Source organism: Sinocyclocheilus rhinocerous, unplaced genomic scaffold, assembly GCF_001515625.1.
Source record: "Sinocyclocheilus rhinocerous isolate Xijiao unplaced genomic scaffold, SAMN03320098_v1.1 scaffold1892, whole genome shotgun sequence".
NCBI classification, from domain to species: Eukaryota; Metazoa; Chordata; class Actinopteri; order Cypriniformes; family Cyprinidae; genus Sinocyclocheilus; species Sinocyclocheilus rhinocerous.
In genome coordinates, this window is record NW_015652347.1 from 120,610 (window position 1) to 146,324 (window position 25,715).

General features: G+C 38.8%; 1 protein-coding gene across 1 annotated transcript in view; it reads right to left on the minus strand.

The window, feature by feature from the left end:
- LOC107714885 (neurexin-2-like) overlaps window positions 1–25,715 on the minus strand; it is a 368,434-nt gene that overhangs the window by 29,336 nt on the left and 313,383 nt on the right. The window contains exon 16 of the mRNA XM_016520877.1: window positions 892–1,063. Coding sequence (XP_016376363.1) covers window positions 892–1,063 — 172 coding nt within the window. The remainder of the gene's footprint in view (window positions 1–891; window positions 1,064–25,715) is intronic.

A 25,715-nucleotide genomic window follows, 5' to 3' on the forward strand; every position in this document is an offset into this window, starting at 1 on the left:
ACACACACTCACACACACACACTCACTCACTCACTCACTCACACACACACACACACACACACACACACACACACACACACACACACACACATTTCTGTCTTGTTTTCCAGTACTTGAGGTGCAAAATGACTTAAAACAATAAATCTTATTCTCTGGGAAAAAAAAAAGAACAAAATTAAGTTTATTGTTTAAAAAATATCCTAATTCAAAAGAAAAACAATATTATTTTCTGACCCCTCTGGCATTTTTTTTTTCTTTTAACATTTAGTAAATGTGCTTATTTTTTAAACTATAAAAGTAAAAAAAAAAAAAAAAAAAAAATCAGAAAACAAGTCCTTTAAGTAATTTTCTTTTCCAGTAAATGTATCTATCTTGATTTAAGAATTATACTGAAAACAAGACAGAAAGTAATTTTTTTGCTGTGTGAGTTTAATGTGATTAATGGTCCACTGGAATCAAATATTTAAAAAAAAATGTAATAATAATAAATTAATAAAAGAATTAAAATAAACAAAAAATAAACAACAATCATGATTATATATAAAAAAAGAAATGATAAAAAAATAAGATACAACTTAAAAAAAACAACACAATGAATATAAACTGCTGTTGTGGGAAACAAACAAACAAATAAATAAATACAAGTAAAAAAAATCACACTGAATCAAAGCTTTCGGACAGGTAAATCTGATTTAACCAGGAATAAGTGTCAATAAACAAAACAGGTTTGGTGTGACATCTTGAATCATTAACACAGATTAAGATGGTGATTTAGCACAGAAAACGTCTTCCTCAGAGAGAGACAGAGAGACACGTGTCTGTCTGTCATGACCGTGATCACGCGTGTGTGAGTGTGTGAGTGTGTTATGTGAGTATGTGTGTGTGTCTCACCTGAAGGGAAGCGCTCCAGCACGGGCAGATTGTCCACCTGTAGTGTGGCGTTCCCGCCGCTCCGTGTGAATCTGACCACATGATACTTCCCGTCGCTGACCATCACGCCGCTCTCCTCGATGACGATGTCGTCCGTCCCCACGTTAAAGATCACGCCGACCCTCCCGCGCTCCTGACACACACACACACAGAGACGCGGTCAATGGCCAGAACTCATCACTGACTCTCACTGCAGAGACACTGCAAAGGTCAAGCTCATTTCTATCAGACACACTGAAGTTCAGCCAGTCGAAGATGGAAAAATGAAAATGGAAAGAGAGTCACTGTTATGAATATCTTGTGGAAGTAAATTCCACTGATAAGGAGCAGCATAGCTAAAGGCCAGAGTACCCATGGAAACCAGATGTGTACGAGGAAGAACTAAAGATAATGTAGACAATGATCTAAGAGTTCAAGAGAGTGTATGTTAGGAGTAAGTCCGATAAGTAAGAAGGAGCCAAGTTATGTAATGCCGTATAAACAATAAGCAAAATTTTGAATTCAAAACGCTGTTTAACAGGAAGCCAGTACAGTTGTTGAAGAACAGGAGATATGTGTTCCATAGTAGGAGTTTGTGTAATTATTCGTGCGACTGAGTTCTGCACTAACTGTAACTTGTGCAAAAGTTTAGCAGGAAGACCGTAAAAAATTAGCATTACAATAGTCAATTCGTGAAGTGACAAGAGCATGGACCATAATAGCAGTGCTCCTTGTTATGAGGGCTGGGTGGAGGCAGAGGCGGACAAAGTACTCAACTCCATTACTTGAGTGAAAGTACAGATACTGCTGGTCAATCTAGCTAATATAATTTTATGGGAAATGTTGTCGAACGCTGAAGTTAGATCAAAAATAATTAAGATAGATAAAAGTCCTGAGTCAGCCACTACCAATAAATCATTAGAAATCTTGACAAGGGCAGTCTCAGTACTATGACAGGAACTAAAACCTCAGGTCAATCGCGACGGACCCCCCTGCCTCTGCTCCTGCTTCTCCTGTCTCTTTGGCTCAAGCGGAATATCTCCACTCTCGGATTATTATCCGGCCGCGCCGTGAGGGCGCAAATACTGCCAACCTCTGTCCTCTGAGCAAAGCATCTGCTACGCGCACCATTCTACGCTCCCCAAAAATTGCGCTGATAAACGCTCGCTCTCTGGTGAACAAGACACATCCTGAACGATTTTACCACTGCTCACGACCTGGATTTTCTGTTTATCACCGAGACCTGGGTGAAGGTAGGGGAACTCAGTCCATATTCTGAACTTTCCAGCCAACTATCACTTTTACAACGCTCCGCGATCATCAGGCAGAGGCGGCGGGCTAGCTATCATTGCTAAAGATTCTTTCAGACCTCGATGCCGACTGTTATCTTCCGCCACCTTCACGAGTTTTGAAGCTGAGATTTTACTTCTGAACTGGTCTGAACCTGTGGTCTTAGCTCTGATCTATCGGTCACCACATCTAATCAAAGACTTCATAGTAGAGTTTTCAGAGTTTGTTGGAGATTTGATCACTAAACACGATCGCATCCTTATTTTAGGTGACTTTAATGTCCATGTATGTTGCCCCTCTAAGCAGCTAACTCCTGATTTTTTAAACATCATTGACTCTTTTAACCTGCTGCAGTGGGTTAATCATCCTACACATACTCATGGACACATTTTGGACCTAATTTTGTCACATGGTCTATCTGTAACTGATGTTGAAGTCGTTGTTTCTGTCATCTCTGATCATTTTCCTGTTTTATTTAAATTGTCCCTCTGCCCTACTGCCTTCTCTTAAACCTGCCTCTGATGGTACACAAGCCCGTGAATATTTGTCTCATTTTTGTGAGGATTTTGTCAAGCTCTATAATGAGGTCAACCCTCTTTTATCATTAGAGTCTTTATTATCTGATCTTGATGCTGAAAATCATTTTATTTTTTTAAATACTGCATGGACAGATATTTTGAACCTTACAGCTCCTTTTAAGCTCTTTAAGCCAAAATCTACATCTAAATCGGAGCCATGGGTTGATCATAGTATTCGTTCCTTGAGTCAGGCATGCAGAAAAGCAGAAATGAAGTGGAAAAAGGACAAATTACAGATTTCTTATGAGATCTTAAAGAATTGCCTATCGTCATATCAGTATGCTGTTAAGAAAGCCAAGGCTTCCTATTTTTCTAAACTAATTGAGAAACATCACCACACCCCAAAAGCTCTTTTTTCTGTTATCAACTCCGTTCTAAACCCCCCTGTAAATTCTCTTCACTACCCGTCTTTGGCACTTTGTGAGGATTTCTCTAGTTATTTTGGCAATAAAGCTTCAAGTCTGAGGGCCCGGTTTCTGGTCTCCGATCAGGAAATACCAACAGAGATGACTTCACCTGTCCTGTGGACTTCTTTCAATCCTGTCTCTCTACATTCTGTAAAGGAAGTAATGCTTAAACTTAAACCCTCCTTTAGTTCGCATGGCACTATACATCCTTACTATTTGAGACAAATATTTGACACTGTCGGCCCTGGGCTGGTGTTAAATTTAACAAATCTTTGCTTGAAGGAGCTGTACCTTCTAGTTAGAAAATTGCCACGGTTACACCTGTACTAAAGAAACCCTCACTTGATGCCTCTATTTCATCAAATTTTCGTCCGATCTCCATTTTGCCATTTATTTCCAAGATATTGGAAAAAATTGTTTTTACAGCTCCAGACCTTCCTGACTGACAATCATATTCTTGAGAAGTTTCAGTCGGGGTTTAAATCACTGCACAGCACAGAAACCGCTCTCGTGAAAGTTCTTAATGATATTTATATGGCAACAGATTCGGGGGACTCTGTCATTTTAGTAATGTTAGACCTGTCCTCTGCTTTTGATACCGTCGATCATGCAATCCTTATCTCTTGTCTGGAGTATTGCGTTGGGCTAGGGGGGGCTGTTTTAAGTTGGTTTAAATCTTTTTTTAACCAATAGACATTTCTCTGTAAAAATAGGACGTTTCTCTGCTTCTCTTTGCAATCTATCATGTGGTGTGCCTCAAGGCTCTGTTTTAGCTCCTGTCCTTTTTTCTCAGCACCTTCTTATTTGTCCAATCTACTTCACCCCTACTTTCCCACCAGAGGCCTTAGGTCCAAAGATAAACTCCTCCTTCAGATACCCAAAATCAGGCTAAAATCGAGGGGTAACCGAGCCTTTGAAGTGGCCGGCCCGACACTGTGGAACAAGCTCCCACTCTATATCAGATCGGCTTCCACTTTGTCTGAGTTCAAGTCATGTCTCAAAACGTATTTATTCTCTGTTGCTTTTAGTTTATAAGAGTGTTCTGTTTTAACTGTTTTGCTGCTATTAGTGTACTTTTTTTTTTTTTTTTCTAACTTGTACAGCGCTTTGGTCGGCCTGTGGTCATTTTTAAATGTGCTTTTTAAATAAACTGAACTTGAACTTGAAATGACAACTATTCGCTGTCTATTAAACCTTAAAAAAAAGTATTACCAGATCATTCAAATCTGCGTTCACGCTGCCGCTGACACAGAAAGCAGACATGTTTGGGTAAGAAACAGCTTCACAAACAGTCTTTTCAACTACACAGTATTATTTCTGTCTTACAGTCATTCATGCTATCACAGACATACTGGGATGCAAGTTTATAGTTATAAACACTGATGTCTAGCGATCAAAATAGAGCAAGTCACCATTTAAAAGAAATTGACGCTTCAAATAACGTTTGTGTCAATTGTATTCTTCCACTAGGTGGCATCAAGTGACTGTTAAAAAATGTATCTATCATTGAATCATTCATTCATGAAATTCATTAACAAACCCTGATTCATTCAGTAATGAAACAAGTGAAGTATTTATGAGTTCGAACCGCTTTTTCATAATTTTAATATTAAAAATTGGTGTATTAAATATATTATATTTTAAATACATTATACATTAAAATGTTTAATAATTCATTCAAATTAATTAAACACTTTTAATAGACTGCAGCAATTAATATTTTGACACACATTATTTAGTTTAGTTTAGAGAATCGTGATCTCTGACAAAAAAAAAAATCATGATTCTCAATTTATGCAGAATCGTGCAGCTCTAGTACAATTCATATTTCTTCATTAAATAACTTACAAAGTAATTTGAAAACTTTCTGTGAGACATAATTTCACAAACAGTGTGAGTAAATCACCGCACGCTCTCTCTTTCCTTCTCAAAATGCGCAAACATTTCAAATCAGCACATCGCGTCTGCACTAAAAGCGAGCTGCACAGTTGACCCAGGAATTGTCACTTGCACAGTCGAGGCAGTGTCGCATCGTCACTAAAGTTTAGAATTTGCATTTAGAATTTATTATTAGAATTGATTTAAATGTATTTATATCGTCTGTCGAAGCCATAGGACCATAAAATGTTCGTTCAATCAAAAGTGCATTCGTGTTTTGGAGGCGTGGCTTTGCAGTGTGATTACACAGGGAGGGTGGGATCTTGCTTTCAAAGTTAGCTTGCTATCGCTAGCCTTTCAGAAATCGCCTACCCTACATTTAAATGGTTAGTTCACCCAAAAATGAAAATTAGGCTGTGTTTTTATGAGGTAAGCGTTGCGCATGCGCCGGTGAGTCTACCAACGTTTGTTTACAGGATCAAAGGAAGCAAAGTTTCCTTACTTTAGCAAAGGAAAACCAGTCTCCTCTTGGCTTATATCGAAATCCTCCGACATTCTTCTTTACAAATCCTTGTTTTGTACTTCTAATTAGTGACCATTGTTTTGTTTTGATCTCTCCCCTGTGCTTCCGCGTTCGTCACTTCTGAGCGGCGCATGCGCAAAGCCGACCTCATACGTCAGGGTTCCTCAATAGGCGGCCCGCAAGAGAAAAATATTTGGCCCGCACTAATTTCAAATAGTGCTGTCAAGGTAACGTCAGCGTAAGCATGTCACTGGCGCGAAAATTCAAACGCAGCATCATTGACAGCTTAGTCTGACAGTGAAAACATGGCGAGTGTGAAGAAAAGAAAGGTTGACACAGAAAATAGGCGATTCAAATGCTAATGGACTGAACAATTTTGTTTTATTTTGCCTGATCACCACAACGCAAAGCCAACGTGTTTGTTATGCACGCAGACTGTGGCAGTCTGTAAGGCTGATAACATGAAACGCCATTTCAATGCATTGCACAGCAATTTTAATAGCAATTATCCAGAACATACTGAGAGCCGCAAACAGAAGGTAACACAATTGGTGGCAGCATACAAGCAATCAGTTGCTGTTATTCACAAAACCACATCCATACAGGAGAATGCCTCTGCAGCATCCTTACGTGTGGCTTGGAACCTGGCAAAGGCCAAAAAGCCATTCACGGATGCCGCATTAATTAAAAACTGTGCAATTGACATGGTGGAGGAAGTTTTAAATCACGATGACAAAACGAAGAAAATGGTCGTGGAGCTATTACAGAAGGTGCCATTATCCGATTGCACGGCAACAAGAAGAGTAGAGACATTGGCGGGTGAGTGTCTGTCCAATCTTTTATCCGACATAAAGAAAGCTGAAGTCATGTCACTTGCAATAGACTCGTCTTGCGACCGAACCGACATTGAACAGCTGTCAGTGTTCGGCAGATTTTTTGATGGGAAGGTTTTCTGTGAAGAGCTGCTTTGTTTGCTGCCAATAGAGGGGCACGCAACTGGAGAAAACATTTTTAATGAACTGATACAGTTCTTTGAAAATAATGGATTGGATTTAAGTAAAGTTGTGTCAGTTGTCACTGACGGGGCTCCGTCAATGGTTGGACATCACAGAGGCTTGATTAGCAGTCTTGCTGCTGTCAACCCAGCACTCATAGCATTTCACGGCATAGTTCATAAATCGGTATTGTGTGCCAAACTGTCTCGAAAAATGAAAGAGACAATGGATACTGTGATGAGGCTGGTAAACTTTGACTTCTGAGTTCTGGTCTGCAACATCGCCTTTTCCGAGCCTTGCTGGAGGAAATGTCAGCAGAACGGCATGATCTTTTGCTGCACAATGATATCTGATGGCTGAGCAAGGGCCGTGTGCTGGAGAGAGTGTGTGAACTTCAAAATTAACTTTGTTCATTTTTAAGCAGCCATCAAAGCCAAAAGGCAGAGAAATTTCTGATGTTTTTGAACGACAGCACAGAGATGGCATACGTGCGTTTTTTTGTGCGATATCATGTCTCACCTAAATCAGCTTAATTTGCAATTGCAAGGCAAGAACCACACTATTGCAGACATGTATGAAGCCTTCGAAGCTTTTCGTTTAAAGCGGACACTGGGAGAAAGCTGCACTTTCCGCATTTGCAACAGCATTGTGAGAAACACCAGATGGGAGAGGACCCGTTAATGCGCGACTTCGTCACGAGACTGGCAAAGAATTTCGAGGAGCGTATTAAAAGCTTTAACCTGTCGAGTGAACTCCTTCTCTTTCTAAGACAGCCGTTTTCAGTCCCAGCAGATGGGCAATGGACTGGTGAGGCCAAATGCCTGGTTTCAACTTTAGATGAAGCATCTTTGCAGCTGGAGATTTTGGAAATGTCAAAGTTTGATTTGCTCAGAGAGCAACACAAGGAGGCTAGTGTGCTAGTCTCTCAAACTAAATTCATAAACAGCAGAATCATTGCAATGTTCCTACGTTCGATGCTCCCCTCCACTTACATCTGTGAGTCATCGTTTTCTATAATGAACATCATCAAGAACCAGGATAGAAACAGACTGTCCAGTGTGCATCTTGATCAGTGTCTCAGGATTGCTACAACAGAACATAGCCCCAACTTCCGAGGTATTGCTTCAGCCAGTCGCTGTCACTTCTCTCATTGAATGGTGAGTACATGTCAATTAACGCTGTTACACTTTGACAAAATCTGAGTAAGAATAATAAAAAATAGTTGAATCTGCAATTAGGGAAAGTGAAGAAAAGAGATCCAGTCTGGAAGTGAGCAAGAACAGTTGACTTGGAGGCAGACATGGAGATCCATTTATTTATTTTTTATTCATTTGTTTATAATACTCAACAGACAAAGTTCTTTAGTATCTGAATACAAAATGTTCATAATTGTTTGAATAAAACAGACTAAGGAGAAAAAAAATCTAGTTATATTGTGCAAAAAAAACAACAGCAACAACAACAATAATAATAATAGCAGAGCAAACATTGTGGTCATAACATTGTGGTCGGTGGCCCTTGGCTTCGTATTGTTGGCAGAATTTGGCCCTTGGTGAAAACTAATTGAGGAACCCTGTCATACGTCATCCGCCCGGAACTGCTTCCATTTACAACAGTGAGCGCAAGCTAGATTAAATTGATTATTAAGTTTTAAATATGGTTATTTTTCTTACAAAAGCTACAGGAGGCCTTTGTTCACTCCCCGGAGCCGTGTGAGACACTTTGTTTTATAGATGGGTGATTTTTATTTCACTTCTTTTGGACTGAAGCACTGCAACACCCGCTGACTGCAATGATAGAGCTTGGAATAGCCAGGACAATTTTTAATATAACTCCGACTGGATTCGTCTGAAAGAAGAAAGTCACATACACCTAGGATGCCTCGGGGGTGAGTAAAACACAGCCTAATTTTCATTTTTGGGTGAACTAACCCTTTAAGTCTTAGTGTTTAAACCATTCAGCACTCGTGCACTCTAGAGATGGTGCGCTCAAGCACACTCAAAGCGCACACACACATAACATTCCCCACGCGCCTGCGCTGTTGTTAGCGGACACTTCTGATGACGAAAACTGTGTTACGAGGACAGTGCGCAGACCGTCACAGAATGCAAACAACCGAAGTACACTTTGGGCTTAAGGCCACCTCACATACAGCTCGCGAAATCAGGCTAGTGATGTGTGTAAGCTATTGTACAACAATCGTCCCATTATACAAACAAAAATGCATTGCGTGATCAGACATTTAGGTGAGATAATTATATATTAAAAAAAAAAAAAGGTAAAATAAAAACGTAAAACTATAAAATAAAATAATGTAGCTTTGTTCTTTTGTGGTCCTGGACACCTGATAGACTGCAAGTGCATCACTGTAAATGTGCATTAGTTTTTATACAATGAAACGCTGCATCATCTGGATCATGCCAAGATGGATGTTCATGCAAACAAATGTTTACTGTCACCGAGAGTGCAACAAACACACTGCAGTGCTGACAGCAAACTGACAGAGCACTGAACAGAAAATAAATAATGCAAATGCTCGAGGAACTGCTGCCAAAGCAACCGACACATTCAACCAGAAACGAGCCACCAGTGTTCTGAATCCATACAGAGACCAGGGCCTGTATGTATAAAACTTCTCAGAAATGCTCTTAAGAATAGTCTTAAGCTTTGACTTAAGTGTAGCGAATCAGCTCATTCATGGGGAAATATGAATAATTAATCATAACTAGTTATAATTAATTATAAATATTTAGATCCGCTGTAGATATTTACTTGACGTCCAGACGCTACATAAGTGTCAAAAAATTCTTAATAAAAAGTACGACTTTTCTAAGAGAATGAGGGTTTTATAAAGGAGCTAAAAGCAACTTTCAGTAAAGTCTAAAGACTGATTCTTAAGTGTTGACTGAGGTGACACTTAAGTGTTGTGAACTAAGGACTACAATGATGGCAACCCTCGACCTCTGAATCAGCCAATAGTGAGCCTGCTCATGTGAAGTCACAGCAGCACAACACTAACCATTTAATGCAACTACAATAAAATCATTTCATTAAGACACTGAAATATTTTAACATTTAAATGTATTTTTTAAATGCTTTGCATTGTGCAAAATTATCACAAATTATTACTGATGCTTTGTTATTGGTATGTCTCCTCGTTTACAGTTGGAGCAATGATGTGAACATGAGTTGCACCAATGACTCCAGAAAAGCCCACAATCCTCTTAAAAGTGGCTTGTTTTTGCAGCATGGTTTGGCGGTCAGTTGGAAAGTCTATGTATAGTTAAAAAAAAAAAAGGAAAGCATATTGCATAGTTGCTTAGTCAGTTGTTATATTTGTAATAATAATGCAATGAAACATGCCAAATTGTGCGGTTCATAATTTTTGGCCATGCTGTCATACAAAGAAATTATGAACACATGCAAAAACAAGAGGACCAATGAAATGTAAATAACGTATGTTGTAGTCATTGAGCCAATTTAGTGATTTTGTCACTAGATTTAGTGACTTCCTCATCCCTTTAGAGACTTTGTTTTTCAAAAGCCTAGAAACAAAATCAATTTCTTGGACAAACCTTATCTACATTTCGAGACTCTCCCATGATGTCATAAAGGTGAGTTCACTGATCTACAGTATATAAATACAATTATAGATCAGTGAACTCGCCTTTATGAGGTCATTAGCAACATTAAGTGACCAGTTTTAGCTACTTTCCGTTGAAAGCAGTTGGCAACACTGGTCAGTGTTTTTTTGTCCTTTGTATTTTAATGATTTAAGTGAAATGTGGGGTCATAAAAAATAAACAAAAAATCCACACATCACTTTTGGCCACTGTTGTGTTTGGTGGGGTCAGTGCCACGATATGTATGACCCTGCTTACTGTGTCATCACTGGTGCATTGCTGCATGTTTCTAATTTTCCAGCCAAAAAAAATTTAATTACTACTTTCATTTCTGCAGTTAGAGCATTGACTTGTTGAGTGGAAGAGGTTATTAAATTTCTTACTTTGTCAGTTAAAAAAAAAAAAAGATCTTGACAATCAATTTTGTATCGTTTTATCAACTCCATATCATCATATAACTCCAATATGTTATGTCTTCACTGGAAAGTGTGTCGTCTCCTCTTTGCTGCCATCTTGTTACTCCTAACTAGGTTAGGAGACCACTCCAGCTCTCTTAAATAATTTAGGAGCTGAGACCAAGTCTTAACACTTAGGGACCTTTATGAATCACTCTTATTCTAGTGTCTAGGAATAAGAGTAAAATTACGTCATTCTTAGAATATTGACACACTTAGGACTAAAATGTTCTTTAATTTTCATTTGAAAATTCTGTTCCCATAATGTTCGCAAAATGATCAAATGGAATGTTCCCGTAACGTTTGTATAACCAAGAAAAAATGTTTCTTCAACATTTTAAAAACTGAACATTTAGAGAACATTCAGAAAAAAACTTAACAGGAACGTTAGCAAAAGGTTCGTGGCGCATATGTGTGTGTGTGTGTGTGTGTGTGTAAGAGTGTGTGTGACAGTGTGTGTGTGTGTGTGTGTGTGAGAGAGAGAGAGAGAGAGTGTGTGTGTGTGTGTGTGTGAGTGAGAGAGTGTGTGTGTGTGTGTGTGTGAGTGAGAGAGTGTGTGTGTGTGTGTGTGTGAGTGAGAGAGTGTGTGTGTGTGTGTGTGTGTGTGGGTGTGTGTGTGATAGAGAGAGTGTGTGTGTGTGTGTGTGTGTATGAGTGAGTGTGAGAGAGAGTGTTTGTGAGAGTGTGTGTGTGTGTGTGAGAGAGTGTGTGTGTGAGTGTGAGAGAGAGAGAGAGAGTGTGTGTGAGTGAGTGAGAGTGTGTGTGTGAGTGTGTTTGTGACTGTGAGAGGAAACAGGAAGTGGATGTGAGTGATTCATGTGTGTGTGGGTGTGAATCAATGGAGGCTCTTCCCTGAAGCACTGAGCGTTGCGTTCGCGTTACGTCATGCCGTTCTGTGATGAAACTCATTTATTTATATGACAGACATGAATTCATACACAGCAAACACACCAGCAGCCAGATATATTTGTGTGATGAATGGACGTTCATGAACACGCTCCAAAAATAATTTCCTAACGAGCTTCTCTGTGCTGCTTCGGTTAAAACAAGAGATCCTTCCAGCAGAAACACTCACATGAAACGCATCAGATATTCAGAGCAGATTTCAGACGACACGTCTGATTACAAACGTGAAAAACATCTGACAATTCAACCAAACAAAATACACATATTTTAAGTAAGTATATATTATTATATATAGTAAGTGCAGTTTGTCTTGTTGGATTGGCAGATTTTCACTGAAAGTCAAAACGTCTTCTTCCTGAATATTTTTGTCTTGTTTTCCGTTACAAATAAAATAATATGTCTTGTTTTCTGAGAAACTGATCCAAATGAAGTGATAAGCAAAATAAACCTAATTCACTCTGACCCCACTGGCAGAGATTCTGCAGTTTTATGCATTAACTCTTTACTTTATTTTGATCAGTTTCTCAGAAAACAAGACTTCTTATTTCTTGTCATTTCGCATCTCAAGTAAATGTATCTTGATTTATGAATTTATGATATTTATACTGGAAAACAAGACAAACAATACTGAGAAAGAACATCACATTTTCTGAAAACAAGCCTTGATATCTTATGAAAGATGGTCACACTTTAGTTTAGGGACCAATTCACAGTATTAACTAACTATTAATTAAGAGTTTGCTCTCAATAAACTCCTCATTTGCTGCTTATGAATAGTTAGTAAGGTAGAATTTAAGTTTAGGTCTAGTGTTTAAGGATTAAGGGATCTAAAATATGCTCATGCAGAACAAGGCATTATGTCCATAATTTTGTTGAAATGAAACACAGAGATCTAGCAAAGGTATATCTGTACTGTCAGATGTGACATGGATGTTTAGATTTTAGATGAAGCAGATGATTGTTTCCTGTGTAAGATGAGAGCATGTACAGCACTGACGCATCACACACACGCGCACGCACATGCACACTCACTCACTCACTCACTCACTCACTCACTCACTCTCACACACACACACACACACACACACACACAGTATTACAGATGATGTGTGTGAATGTATTTGTGTTAATGCAGCAGAATCCCGCTCTCACTGACAGAAACAAATGCATCGACAGCGAGAGAGACGTGAATGCAGAGACATCAAAGAGTCTTTTGAAGGTGAATCTGAATCTCACTTTAGTGAATTAAAGCAGAAAAAAACCAAAAACATGCTAAACGACGTCTGAGAAACACAGCTGATATTTTGAGATGCGTCTGGATGATACTCTCAAACCCTACACACACTCACATATAAACTCTAAAACTACTGTGATGTGAAGCTCAGTCATTACTCATCATGATTAAACTCACTGTTTTTTGTTAGTTCAGTAGTGTAATAACTCATCCAACAGCGTTTAACCAGCATGGTCTGCTCACGCGGGTCAGACTGAGCAACGGTGGACTGAACGTCAGATGAGAGCCGTGTCTGGAGTTCAGAGGTCAGAGATTCAGTGCAGACTCACTGCAGGGAAACACTCCAGTGTGTGTGTGTGTGTGTGTTTTGTGTGCTTGACATTAATTGCATTATATTAGTCACAGAACATCTCAGATGATAAAATTATCAGTTGCATAAAAAATGCAACTGATATTCTGGAAAAAAACTACAAAGCCTCTCTGTGTCGGTTAACATGCACCGTGTGTTTTGGCCGTTCATCTCTCTCTCAGACGGATGTGTGTTTCTCAGCCGGTGGTTGAAATGCGACACATGCTGCAGCAGCTGCTCTGATGTTTTAGAAATGTGTCTGATCCACTGAATGAACGTTAGCTAACAAGCTCAGAAAACACGCTGAACACTGATGTGAGAAACATGAAGTGATGTAAGAGTGAGTGAGTGTGTGTGTGTGTGTGTAATAGTGTGTAATAGTGAGTGAGTGAGTGTGTGTGAGTAAGTGTGTGTGTGTGTGTGTGAGTGTGTGTAAGAGTGAGTGAGTGTGGCTTATAAATCATACAGAGTGAGTTTTTTTGGAGAAAGTAAAAATGCACAAAGTTTCCTGTTAGGGTTAGGTGTAGGGTTGGTGTAGGGCAATAGCACATACAGTTTGTACAGTATAAACCACGAAACCAATATCCAGTAAATATACGGCTAACTCACACCAAACCAACCAATACACGACTGTAGATAACGTTGAATCCAGTTATTCAGTTTATTAGTTAAATAAATACAGAAATGATCTTGTTATATAACCTTTACTATATCATATATATGTTTATATGTATCCATATGTTTTAATGTCATTCTTTAAATATTACTTGTACACACACACACACACACACACACACACAGGTTTATTTAACTATGTAAATGAGTTGATTAGAACAGCTTCAGACCAACACAAACACTCAACACTCATGTATGTGATTTCCATGCGTCAGGGTTATTATTACAGTTTACTAAAAAAAAAAAAATGTTTGTTCTTGCCGCGGATCAAAAACCCAATGCAAGACAGACTCACTTGCTTGCTTCTTCGCTTTTTGCCGTGTTACGAGCACTCCAACTTGTGCTCACATGCTTACAATCAAAGCGATCGTTCAATCCAAGACTCACCCACTCCGTTGAAACTTCATAACTCTGCAGAACTTAAAGTCTTGCAAACTTAGACTGTCTCAGAAGAACCGCCAGAGGCTCCTCCGTAACCCGGCAACCAACCAATCCAACGAGGGCTCTCCCAAAAGGACGTCATCCAAAAATGGGGGCAAAAACAAAAGTGTTGCGTTTATAATTTTGTTCAGTGTATATATATATACAGTATATATATATATATATATATATGTGAAACTAAGACAAATGTCAAAAGCACAACAAAATTCCTAAAACTTTAACTAGAATTAAACTGAAAAAAGACAAAAATAAAAACTTCAAAATATAAATTATAAATATCTATAAATTCAAAATATTAAAAACCTCTTAACAGTATGTCAATGAGACTACAGTATAATATCATAGTCATGCATCTCGTGTTCACTGAAACAATCTGCATTTGATTCTGTTGCAGAACTTTGTTCTCTCTCTGATCACTCATCTTTTAATTAACGTTCTCAATGCTGTAAGCTAATGATAATGATAGACGACTTTAATTAGATTATAATTAACCACTGAGTTTCATCTGAACAAATACCACCACAGGGAGAAGAGCTGGAGACAGAGACAGAGTCTAGATAGATAGATAGATAGATAGATAGATAGACAGACAGATATTATTATTAAGTGTTTTACTTTGTTTTTAAAATGATTCATTTTAATTAGTCTTTTTTTATAATGTAATTAATTAGACTTTCACTTTACATTCACAAACCCTGTTCTACTGCATTTTGTCCAAATGATCAGTAAACAACAGAAAACACGGCAGCAGACGCTCCATCCCCCAGTTCAATTCATCTCAGAGACGAAAGGTTCAGACATTTATACACAAAATTGAATGAAAAAGCAAAACCCGTCATACTGCAGACTGCATACTGCTATCAGAAACAGGCTGAATTCAGAACAGCACACTAGCATACTAAGTCTGCACTTTAAACAGATACTTCGTTTTTTATGCCCTTCCCTCGCTAACTCCCCTTAGTCTCGTCGACTCAGATGTACGTCACTAAGAAACAGTAAGTGTAGTGTGCTCTTCTGAATGAGTGTGTAGTGTGCAGTGTTCATTCTGAACTGATCAGCGTCTCTCAGCCTCACTCAGCAGCCAATAGGAGAAGAGCTGCCCATGTGACCTGATTGCAGGACCCGTGTCCAGCAGTGACCGTCACCCTTCAGCGGAACACATGTAATTAAACGAACCCGCTCACCGGCTGGAACAGCAGTTAATGAGACACAAACGAGCCGGCTCACATCACATCAGATCTCTTTGCTTCACACCTGCTTTCAGTATCTGCTTCTTCATCAGAGATTCGGGAGAGTATATAACAAATAACAGTAACCGCATCGTTTATTCATGCTGCAGTGCATGCTGGGAACTCACAAATCCGTAACATATCAGCAATACTGTCCAGTATGTAGCAATATGAAGCTCTTTGTTTTGGGTTAATTTCTTATACACATTTCTTAAAAAGATAAATAAATAATATAAAATTACTATTATATACAACTATATAAAACTACATTTGGCTGTGCAAATATCCACAAAAGATTATTTAAAGCTATTATTGTGTTAAATGAGAAACGCATCAAGTAGACATTAAATAATAGATTTAGAAATACATATTTTATTTAATTCAACATAAAATTTACTACACATAAATGTTTAGGCTACTACAGCCTAACATAAACTATGGAACATAAAAGATGATGACTTGAGAAACATCTCAGTATTTCTTGTTCATACAGTGAAAGTCACTGGTAACCACGTCAACTTTGTGAAAGTGACGTGACGTGACATGTGGCCACGTTATGTTCCACAAAAGAAAGTAAGTCATGCAGGTTTTAAACAACATTAGGGGGAGTAAATGATTACAGAATTTTAATTTTTAGAGTGAACTATCCCTTTAATGTTTTTATTATTATTATTATTATTATTAAATTATACTATAAATAAACTAAAACTGCCAGCAGGTGATCGTAAATGTGTTTATGAGTCATTCATTCATTTGATTCGTTCAAACAGGTGATTCATTCAGGAATTAAGTAAACGGATCTCTGTTTTCAACATTGGTTCAACCGATTCATTCAAAACACGGATTCATTCAGAAGCTAAACACTGCTGTGTTGCTTCTAGATGCACAACAGTTCTGCTGTAGCTTTATTGATACTGTATATATATATACATATATACACACACACACACACACACACAGTACAGTTCATTTGAACTCATTGAGTTTATGACGCAGGATGAGACAACAACCACATACTGACAAAACATAAGAGAATCATCATAGAAATGTAGTAAAATATAGGAGAAAATCACTGAACCAGAGACTGAAACTGACTGAAACACCACACACTGATATCATTAAACACTACACACACATCATTACTGCGAGTGTGTGTATCTGTCAGAAACACGTGAACACTTGAACCACGTCCCTATTAAAACACTCAGCAGACACAGTAAGATGAGTGTGTGTGTGTGTGTGTGTGTGTGTGTGTTTGTGTGTGTGAGAGAGCGAGTGGGGGGTGTGTGTGTGTGTGTGTGAGAGAGAGTGTGTGTGTGTGTGTGGTGTGTGTGAGTGTGTGTGTGTGAGAGAGAGAGTGTGTGAGTGAGCGAGTGAGTGTGTGTGTACCTGTTTTTCTATTCTGGTGGGGACTTAAACCTGAATACACACAGACTCATGGGGACTCGTGTCACGGTGGGGACCTAAATTGAGGTCCCCACGGGTAAACAAGCTAATAAATCACACAGAAGGAAGTTTTTTGAAAATCTAAAAATGCACAAAGTTTCCTGTAAGGGGTAGGTTTAGGTGTAAGGCAATAGAATATACGGTCTGCAAACCAGACATATGTGTGTGTGTGTGTGTGTGTGTGTGTGTCTGTGTGTGTGTGTGTGTGTGTGAGTGTGTGATGAGAGGATCATAAAGACACTGCTCTCATTCGACACTGAAGTCCAAACTCAAAGCTACTCTGGCTCACATCAGCCAATAAAAGCGGCGGCTCTGATTGGCTCTGTGTTTGATTGGCTCTGTTCTGTGACAGTGAGGCAGACGCTCTGAGATCCAAGATGGCCGACAGCTGCGTGCAATTTCACTGCTGTAATGTTTGCAGCACAGAAGCCGAGTAATTGGGCTCTGCTGAGATTTACAACCAATCAATCCAGCTCTGAATCTCCGAATCCAGCAAACATACTCTTCCATTTACAGAAATATAAAGCACACCAAACTCAACTGTGAGGGGAATCACATCCGATTTCTGTTGATCTGTATTGTTTTCAGTCTGAATAACGGATCTTATTCCCGTCAGATGGCAGATCAGATGCTTCCCCAGACACTTAACCAGGACTATAATTGAGGGGATTTCAATTCTATATTATATGTTACACAATTTTAAAGCACAATGTGAAGGCAAGAAAACAATGCAAATAAAGTGAGAAAAAATTTCAGAAAGCAGAGACATTCCTCTGGTTAACGTTGACATCCGGGAAGAACTGAAAAAAACAGCGCAAGATGAAAATATTCTGTGAACGTGAGAAGCCCATGAGCTTCATGTGTGCCGTGACTGGAGGTCAAAGGTCATCTGCTGCCCCTCTGGCTGTTTGCTGAGCTGAGCTTCTGAAGGTGATTGAATGCAGCTTTAATGAGCGTGTGTGTCCTCCTCATGTCCTCTCTGGCGCTCCTACACGCACTGATTCACTTTTAATTGTTGTCTTAACGCTCCTGCAAACAATAGCCAACGAGGACTAAAGCACAAGGGAGAGTCTTCATTAAAAAAAAAACAGGCGACTGCGGCCTCGTAAACATCATTAAAATCTGAGGTGTCCCAGAGCCGGCGCTCACAAACACTCGCGTCTGAATCCTGCACAGACACACACTCGCTCTCTCCACCGCACAACATGAAGATGAAGTTTGTTAGCAGAGAATCGGGACGCAGGAACAGCTCAGAACTCAAGAGATGCTCATGTGACATTTGATTCCCTCACAAACGACTCTTTTGGGTCTGTAGTTTTCAGTTAATCAAAGGAACCGTTTCACAAGCCTAAAAATGAATATAACTTCTAAAGAAGATCCAAAACTTGATATTAAAAGTGATATTAACATTTCACATTCACAAATTAAATGTGAATTCTGTACAGTCCAGAGTTGTGAACTGATGGATCATTCACAATCACAGCAGGAACTAGTGTTAATTTCGTCAACGAAAACTATGACGAAAAATGTCAGTTGATGAGCTTTTTCCCAGGACTAAAACGAGACTATGATGAGACAACAATATGGTCAATAAATGATAACTGTGACTATATCAACATGCAATATCGCTGATGATAAAAGACGAGACTAAAATGTATTTAAAAAAATTTAATTTTTTGTTTTCATCAAAAAAAGGAGACAAAAATATTGTGGACTGCTGTACATGCCTCTACTTCACCGTTGCCAGATATCAAGGGTTCAAATCCACAAATCAGAGCTTCTCTGTTTCAAGTTTCAAGTTTCAGTTTATTTATATAGCACATATAAAAGTGCTGTACAGAAATTCAAAATAGTAAAAAGAATATAAAAATCTGCACAGCTACACAATTAAACAGGGTCTCGCCTTAATAATAAATTAAGTAAATATATTAATAACACAAGAGAAACGAAGTATAAACCTATAAAAGACTAAGCAAAGACCATAATAGAATTATTTGTAAGCCAAACAAAACAGATATGTTTTTAGAAGAGATTTAAAAGTTGGCCCATCACAATCAACAATTGATTTTAAAAATGTAGGGTGTATGGTATCAAAAGAACAAAAAGATGATTTGACGTTAACAATGGTGTTTTTAAGTAGTCGCAGAGAAATAGGTTAAAAAACATCCCAGGAAGCAAAGTGCATTGACGGGATAGAGGGTTCAGTATGAGAAGGGCATATGTTATGTCTCAAATTGGAGATTTTATCAATAAAAAATCTCAAAAAGCTTTCACATAGAGCCTCAGAAGCAGTAAACATTGTAACCGGGGGGTTCACAACAGAATTAATGACTGAAAATAAAACTTTAGGTCTAGAGTGATTTTCCATGATTAGATTAGAAAAATATGTATTTTTAGCAGACTTAACAGCACTCTGATAAACCAATAAACTTTCTTTAAACAACTGAAATGAAATATGTAAATTGTCCTTTTTCCATTTACGCTCGGCCTTTCTACAAGCTTGTCTTAAAAGTCGAATCTCTGAATTGAGCCACGGTTCAGATTTAGGTTTAGGCTTATAAGGCTTGAGCGGAGCAGTGACATTTAGAGTATCCAGCCAGGCAGAAAAGAGGTACGAATGTCCAGGAGAGACTGTCGGTCATAAACCAGGAGTGTGCAGCAATTAGGAAGCCAGGCAAACATCCATACAAATAAACAAGAGAGCAGCAGACGGCCAGCCAAACACACAGGCGCCATCTTGAACATCACATCCAACACGTAACAAGCATACGTTTTGTGCCTGGTGTTTTGCTTATTTTTTGCAATCTGGTAACCATGCGCACACACTCGCTCCTCACTGACAAACAAGTAAACTGGAGTTTAGTGATCTCCATGTGAGATGCTCATTTAAATGAAAGCGTCACTCGGCCGGACTGTGTTCTGTCATGAGATCTCGTCTATATTGTTTGTGGTTTTGGTTGCTGAATAAATGCACTTAGTCAGCAGCTGTTGTTTTAATAGAGAAACATTACTGCAATTTGGATTTATTGGAAATACTATTAGGAATTTCACTATTATAATATTTTGGTTTGTTTTACCAGTTTTCATAGTGTAGACAGAGAGAGTGCATACGTCTTTGATATTAATATACAGTATATACACTAGTCAACATTTGAAGTGGATCAAAACATTTCATCAAAGTTATAAAACCTAAAATTAGAATGCGTTCTTGTCTTACGACAACTTTGATGAACTTTTTTGATCCACTTCAAATGTTGACTACTGTATAATAAAAAGCCTATAGTAAATAAAATAGATGAGGTAAAAAGAACCATGAGTAGACATTCTATTGATGTGTGCTTACTGGTGAAAGTGCAATACCTGAAATGCAAAAATACATTTCTCAAATGACAACAATCATTACATTTTCATCAGTTTAACCATTATACAGCATGATGAAAATGTGAAAAGTGAAAAAGTGAATTGACTAAGATTAAGACGTTCACCGGCATAACGTTGCTTATGTGATATCCATTGGCTCGCCTTCATGGTTTAAAACAGAAATATTTCCAACATTGCGACCTAAGCAATTACCAGCCCCTCCCCCCCCATATCGAAAACTTACCAAACTGTGACATCACTGTGTCGTATCGAACCGAACCGTGAATTTTGTTAACCGTTACACCCCTTCTATCTATCTATCTATCTATCTATCTGTCTTTGCCTTTCTGTTTGTCTATTTATCTGTCAGGTTAATTGTTAGAGTTCGATTCTTTAAAGGGGTCATATGATGCGATTTCAAGTTTTCCTTTCTCTTTGGAGTGTTACAAGCTCTTGGTGCATAAAGAAGATCTGTAAAGTTGCAAAGACTAAAGTCTCAAATCCAAAGAGATATTCTTTATAAAAGTTAAGAGTCAGCCACGCCTACCTAAAACGCCTCGTTCTAACACGCCCCCACATGTCTACGTCACTATACCCCACAGATCATTTATGATATAATTTTATATCAAATGCCTATTTTGACTGGATGCAGAAACACGCTTTTTGTTTTCGTGCATGTCTCTTTAAATGCAAATGAGCTGCTTCTCCCCGCCCCCTTTTCCAGAATAGGGCTGTGCCTTTACAGCTCGTACCTCAGGTATTCTGCTAAAAAACATTTGTTTGGTTTTGATTATCATGTCTATCAGGCTGAAATCATGCATTTTAAAGCCATATTTTTTTTAGTTTATAGCTTCAATAAGAAGACATTTCTTACTTGAATGCTGATTTAAATGCCGTCAACGGTCGTGGGCGGGGCTTGTAAAATGTGACATCACACTTTACGGATTCTGTGATTGGCTTGCTCTGAGACACTGCTTATGATTTATGGGGATTGAAAAGAGGAGCGGGTGGATTTTTATTATTATAGGGTGGCTGTGTACACACACTGCCAACACACATTTATGTTCAAACAACATGTAAAAGTGAATTTTGCATAATAGGTGCCCTTTAAAGGAACAGTTTCTGTATTATTCACTCAGTCCTGTCCACTATTGTTTGTTGTTGTTTGCTGCTTTGACACAATCTGCATTGTAAAAAGCGCTATATAAATAATGGTGACTTGACTTGACACGATTGTTTTAAAGCTGTATGACCTTTATTCTGTAAAATGACCTTCTTTCCTTCAAGTTTTTAAAAGATATGCAAAACTATCATAAAACCACACACGTTGTGGAAGTGTTCTGAAGGCACTGAAGGAAAGCAATGGCCAAGGTCAACTTTTTTTTAAAATTATTATTATTATTATTATTATTATTATTATTATATCAAACCCTACTATATGCCTTCAGAGCACCTGGAGTCACATGGGATTTTATTATACTCTTGCATCATTTCCCAAAAGCATGAAGGTGGTCACCATTTACTGCTAATATATGAATGTGCATGAGCGGGATATTCCTTAAAACTTTGTGTTAAAAAAAAAAAAGAAAGAAAGAAAGTCAGATGGCTTTGGAGAGTAAATAATGACAGAACTCTCTGAACTAAGTGTAACTGCATTTTATCATGAAATTTGGTGTCTCGTCATTCCTTCTGTCCTTTATTTAAAGTAGTCAGATTACACAGACTACAACCAGACTAAGAGTACAGTCAAAATCAGTTCTTTTGGCACAAACTGCTTGCCAAACTTCTGTGGATCGGTGGGGATTTCTCTGCAGAATCATGGGTAATCTAGTTCTTCACCAGCAATTCCACCATTAAACACGATTTATTGTGGAAGTGCACTGAAGGAAAGCAATGGCCAAGGTCAACTTTTTTTAAAAATTATTATTATTATTATTATTATTATTATTATATCAAACCCTACTATATGCCTTCAGAGCACCTGGAGTCACATGGGATTTTATTATACTCTTGCATCATTTCCCAAAAGCATGAAGGTGGTCACCATTTACTGCTAATATATGAATGTGCATGAGCGGGATATTCCTTAAAACTTTGTGTTAAAAAAAAAAAAGAAAGAAAGAAAGTCAGATGGCTTTGGAGAGTAAATAATGACAGAACTCTCTGAACTAAGTGTAACTGCATTTTATCATGAAATTTGGTGTCTCGTCATTCCTTCTGTCCTTTATTTAAAGTAGTCAGATTACACAGACTACAACCAGACTAAGAGTACAGTCAAAATCAGTTATTTTGGCACAAACTGCTTGCCAAACTTCTGTGGATCGGTGGGGATTTCTCTGCAGAATCATGGGTAATCTAGTTCTTCACCAGCAATTCCACCATTAAACACGATTTAAATAGTATGTTGACTTTTACAAAAGCACATACCATCAATAAACAATCTCACAACTCAAAGTAGCTGTGTCTTTAAAGGTTTATAGGTTATCATTAAAAATCAGTTCCCCTAATGAGAAAATGAATGAGATTTTGGCTTCCTCAATGCTGAAGATTACATCAGTGAGAGGATCATCCTGCATTCAGACAGAAACACAGTACAGTTCCGTTCTAATTGACTCGAGAAAGATTACAGAGATGCCCAGATGCTCACTAGTAAGTGACCTACAGCACAGAAGCGTCAGTCTGAGATTAATGGAGCGTATCTGCCCACCCAGGAGCATCGGCGCGGGCCGTTCATCAGCCGTGAGTGAGTGTCAGCGCTCGGGACAGCTCCTAGAAACCCACTCACACTGACACCTGCATGAAGTTATGATCACCAGCACAGCGTCAAATAAACCACAGATATCACAAACTACAGACAGACACGCTGCAAAAAGTGCTGCTCTACCTCAGGATTTCTGTTTTCCAGCACGAACATCTGAACATTCTTAAAATCACTGACTGGAGATTCACTGTGACAAAAGATGAAAAACTTCATCAAAATAAAGCAAGTTTAGGATTAAAATAAGAACAAATATCCACCAACAGTGTCACTTTTTATTGAATCGAGGCTTGCGGTAACTAATAGAGTATAAAACTCTGAGAATCTGACCTGCTTCACTGTTATTCTCCATAATGATGCCCTTGTTTCTGAAACTCGAACTGGAGAACACAAAAGTGTGTGAGTGTGTGTGTGAGTGTGTGCGCGTGTCTTGAGGGCTGAAAGAGTTTCCTCCCACGCAGGGTAAAATTAATTGCCGTCCCCTCCAGACACCAACACACAGATTAATCACCGCACACCTTCACAAACACCGTACTGCCAACACACACACACCACAATAGAGAGAGAGGCTTTATCAGAGGAGGAGAACACACACACACACACACCTCACAACCCAAGGTATTTATCACAGCTGAAACACACAAACACAGGAGTATGTGGTGAGAAAGCAGCGATGGTGAACTGAGAGAGTGAGGGTCGACGCCAAGAACAGCCTGAGAGCCTCCATCTGTCCTTCAACACACACTCTGAGAAACAATTACTGCAGAGACCGAGAAACCGGTTAGTAATTGATCTCAGAGAGAGAGACAGAGAGAGTAAGAGAGAGAGGCGGGCTGGTGATTTGGGGTGAATGTTAGAAGAACAAACTGAAGCTCCAGAGAAATCCAGATGAGAAACAGTCCATCTAATGAAGCCATCTGCAGACTAATGAAGAGACACGGACACACAGATCCAACTGATAGATAGAACAACAGAATGATAGATAGATAGATAGATATATAGATAGATAGATAGATAGATAGAATCAGACTGAAGATAGATAGATAGATAGATAGATAGAACAGAACAATAGATAGATAGATAGATAGATAGAAGGGGTGTAACGGTTAACAAAATAACTTCATAATAATAATAATAATAGTCCTAATAAAACTAAGAATGTAACAGGCCTAAATTAATCTAAATCTTCGATACAAGATCATCGTCTTTCAACGCACCCCATCAGCAAGAATAGGTTATTGCGGGGCAGACAGCACTTTGCCTGTTACGTCGTTTGGGCTGCCTTGTTGAGCGCAGTGGCACTGAGAACATTATATTTCACACACTTAAAGCTCTTTTAGTTTCCATATGTAATAGGATTAGTCCAACGAATCGTTCGGTTAGTAATGCGTACCGAACCGAAAGCCTCGTACCAAATGGTTCAATACGAATACGTGTATCGTTACACCCCGTTACAGATAGATGGATGGATGGATGGATATAGACAGACAGACAGACAGACAGATAGATAGACAGATAGATAGATAGATAGATAGATAGATATATTCCTCTTCCTGTCATTCCAATTCAACCTCCTCCATGTTGTGGCCAATTATTCCAGATTTATGCAATACGGTCTTCAAGAGAACACACACACACACACACACACACACACACACACACACACACACTCATATCCCATCTGCCATTGCAGCTGCTGTTGTGTTGCATTCATTTTAGTCCATAGTTTGTGTATCTGAAGTTAATTTGTACTCCCTCTTTTTTAAACAAAACTATGTATACGCTGGAGAGGTTTGAGTTAACTAAATATTTTGTGGTAAATAAAAGCTGCACCCAGAAGCACCACTCATTTACAGATGGAGTATGTATGTATATCTACGAGCACACATGTCGTTTCCCACGATCCCTTGCAGCTTCCCCTCACCGCCCCAGCTTTATATCAGCACTAACTGAAAAGAGCAGGTGTTTCTACTTTAGCTTGAAAATCCTCCCACACACTGTTCAATTCGCCTATAAGACATCAGAATAAAACAAGACATATGTAGAGCTCAGAAAACTCCTCTCACGATCACAGCAGATGGTGAACAATTTCTCCAAAAGACCTCAACCTACAAACATCTCCTGATGCTGTAACTGTAAGCCCCGCCCTCTGAAATAAACCATTAATTGTAAGCCCCGCCCCCAAATAACAGTCACAGTCACCAGTCACTGTAAGCCCCACCCTCTAATAAACACTAGTCACTGTAAGCCCCGCCCTCAAAAATACAGCATCTCTGTAAACCCCACCCTCACATATACACCAGTCACTGTAAGGCACTGTAACCCCGCCCTCAAATAAACACCAGTCACAGTAAGCCACTGTAAACCCCGCACTCTAATATAAGCCAGTCACTGTAAGCCCCACCCTCAAACAAACACCAGTCACTGTAAGCCCTGCCCTCAAACATACAGCAGTCTCTGTAAACCCCACCCTCAAATATGCACCAGTCATTGTAAGCCACTGTAACCCCGCCCTCTATTATAAGCAGTCACTGTAAGCCCCACCCTCAAACAAACACTAGTCACTGTAAGCCACTGTAAGCCCTGCCCTCTAATATACGCTAGTCACTGTAAACCACTGTAAGCCCCGCCCTATAATATACAACAGTCACTGTACGCC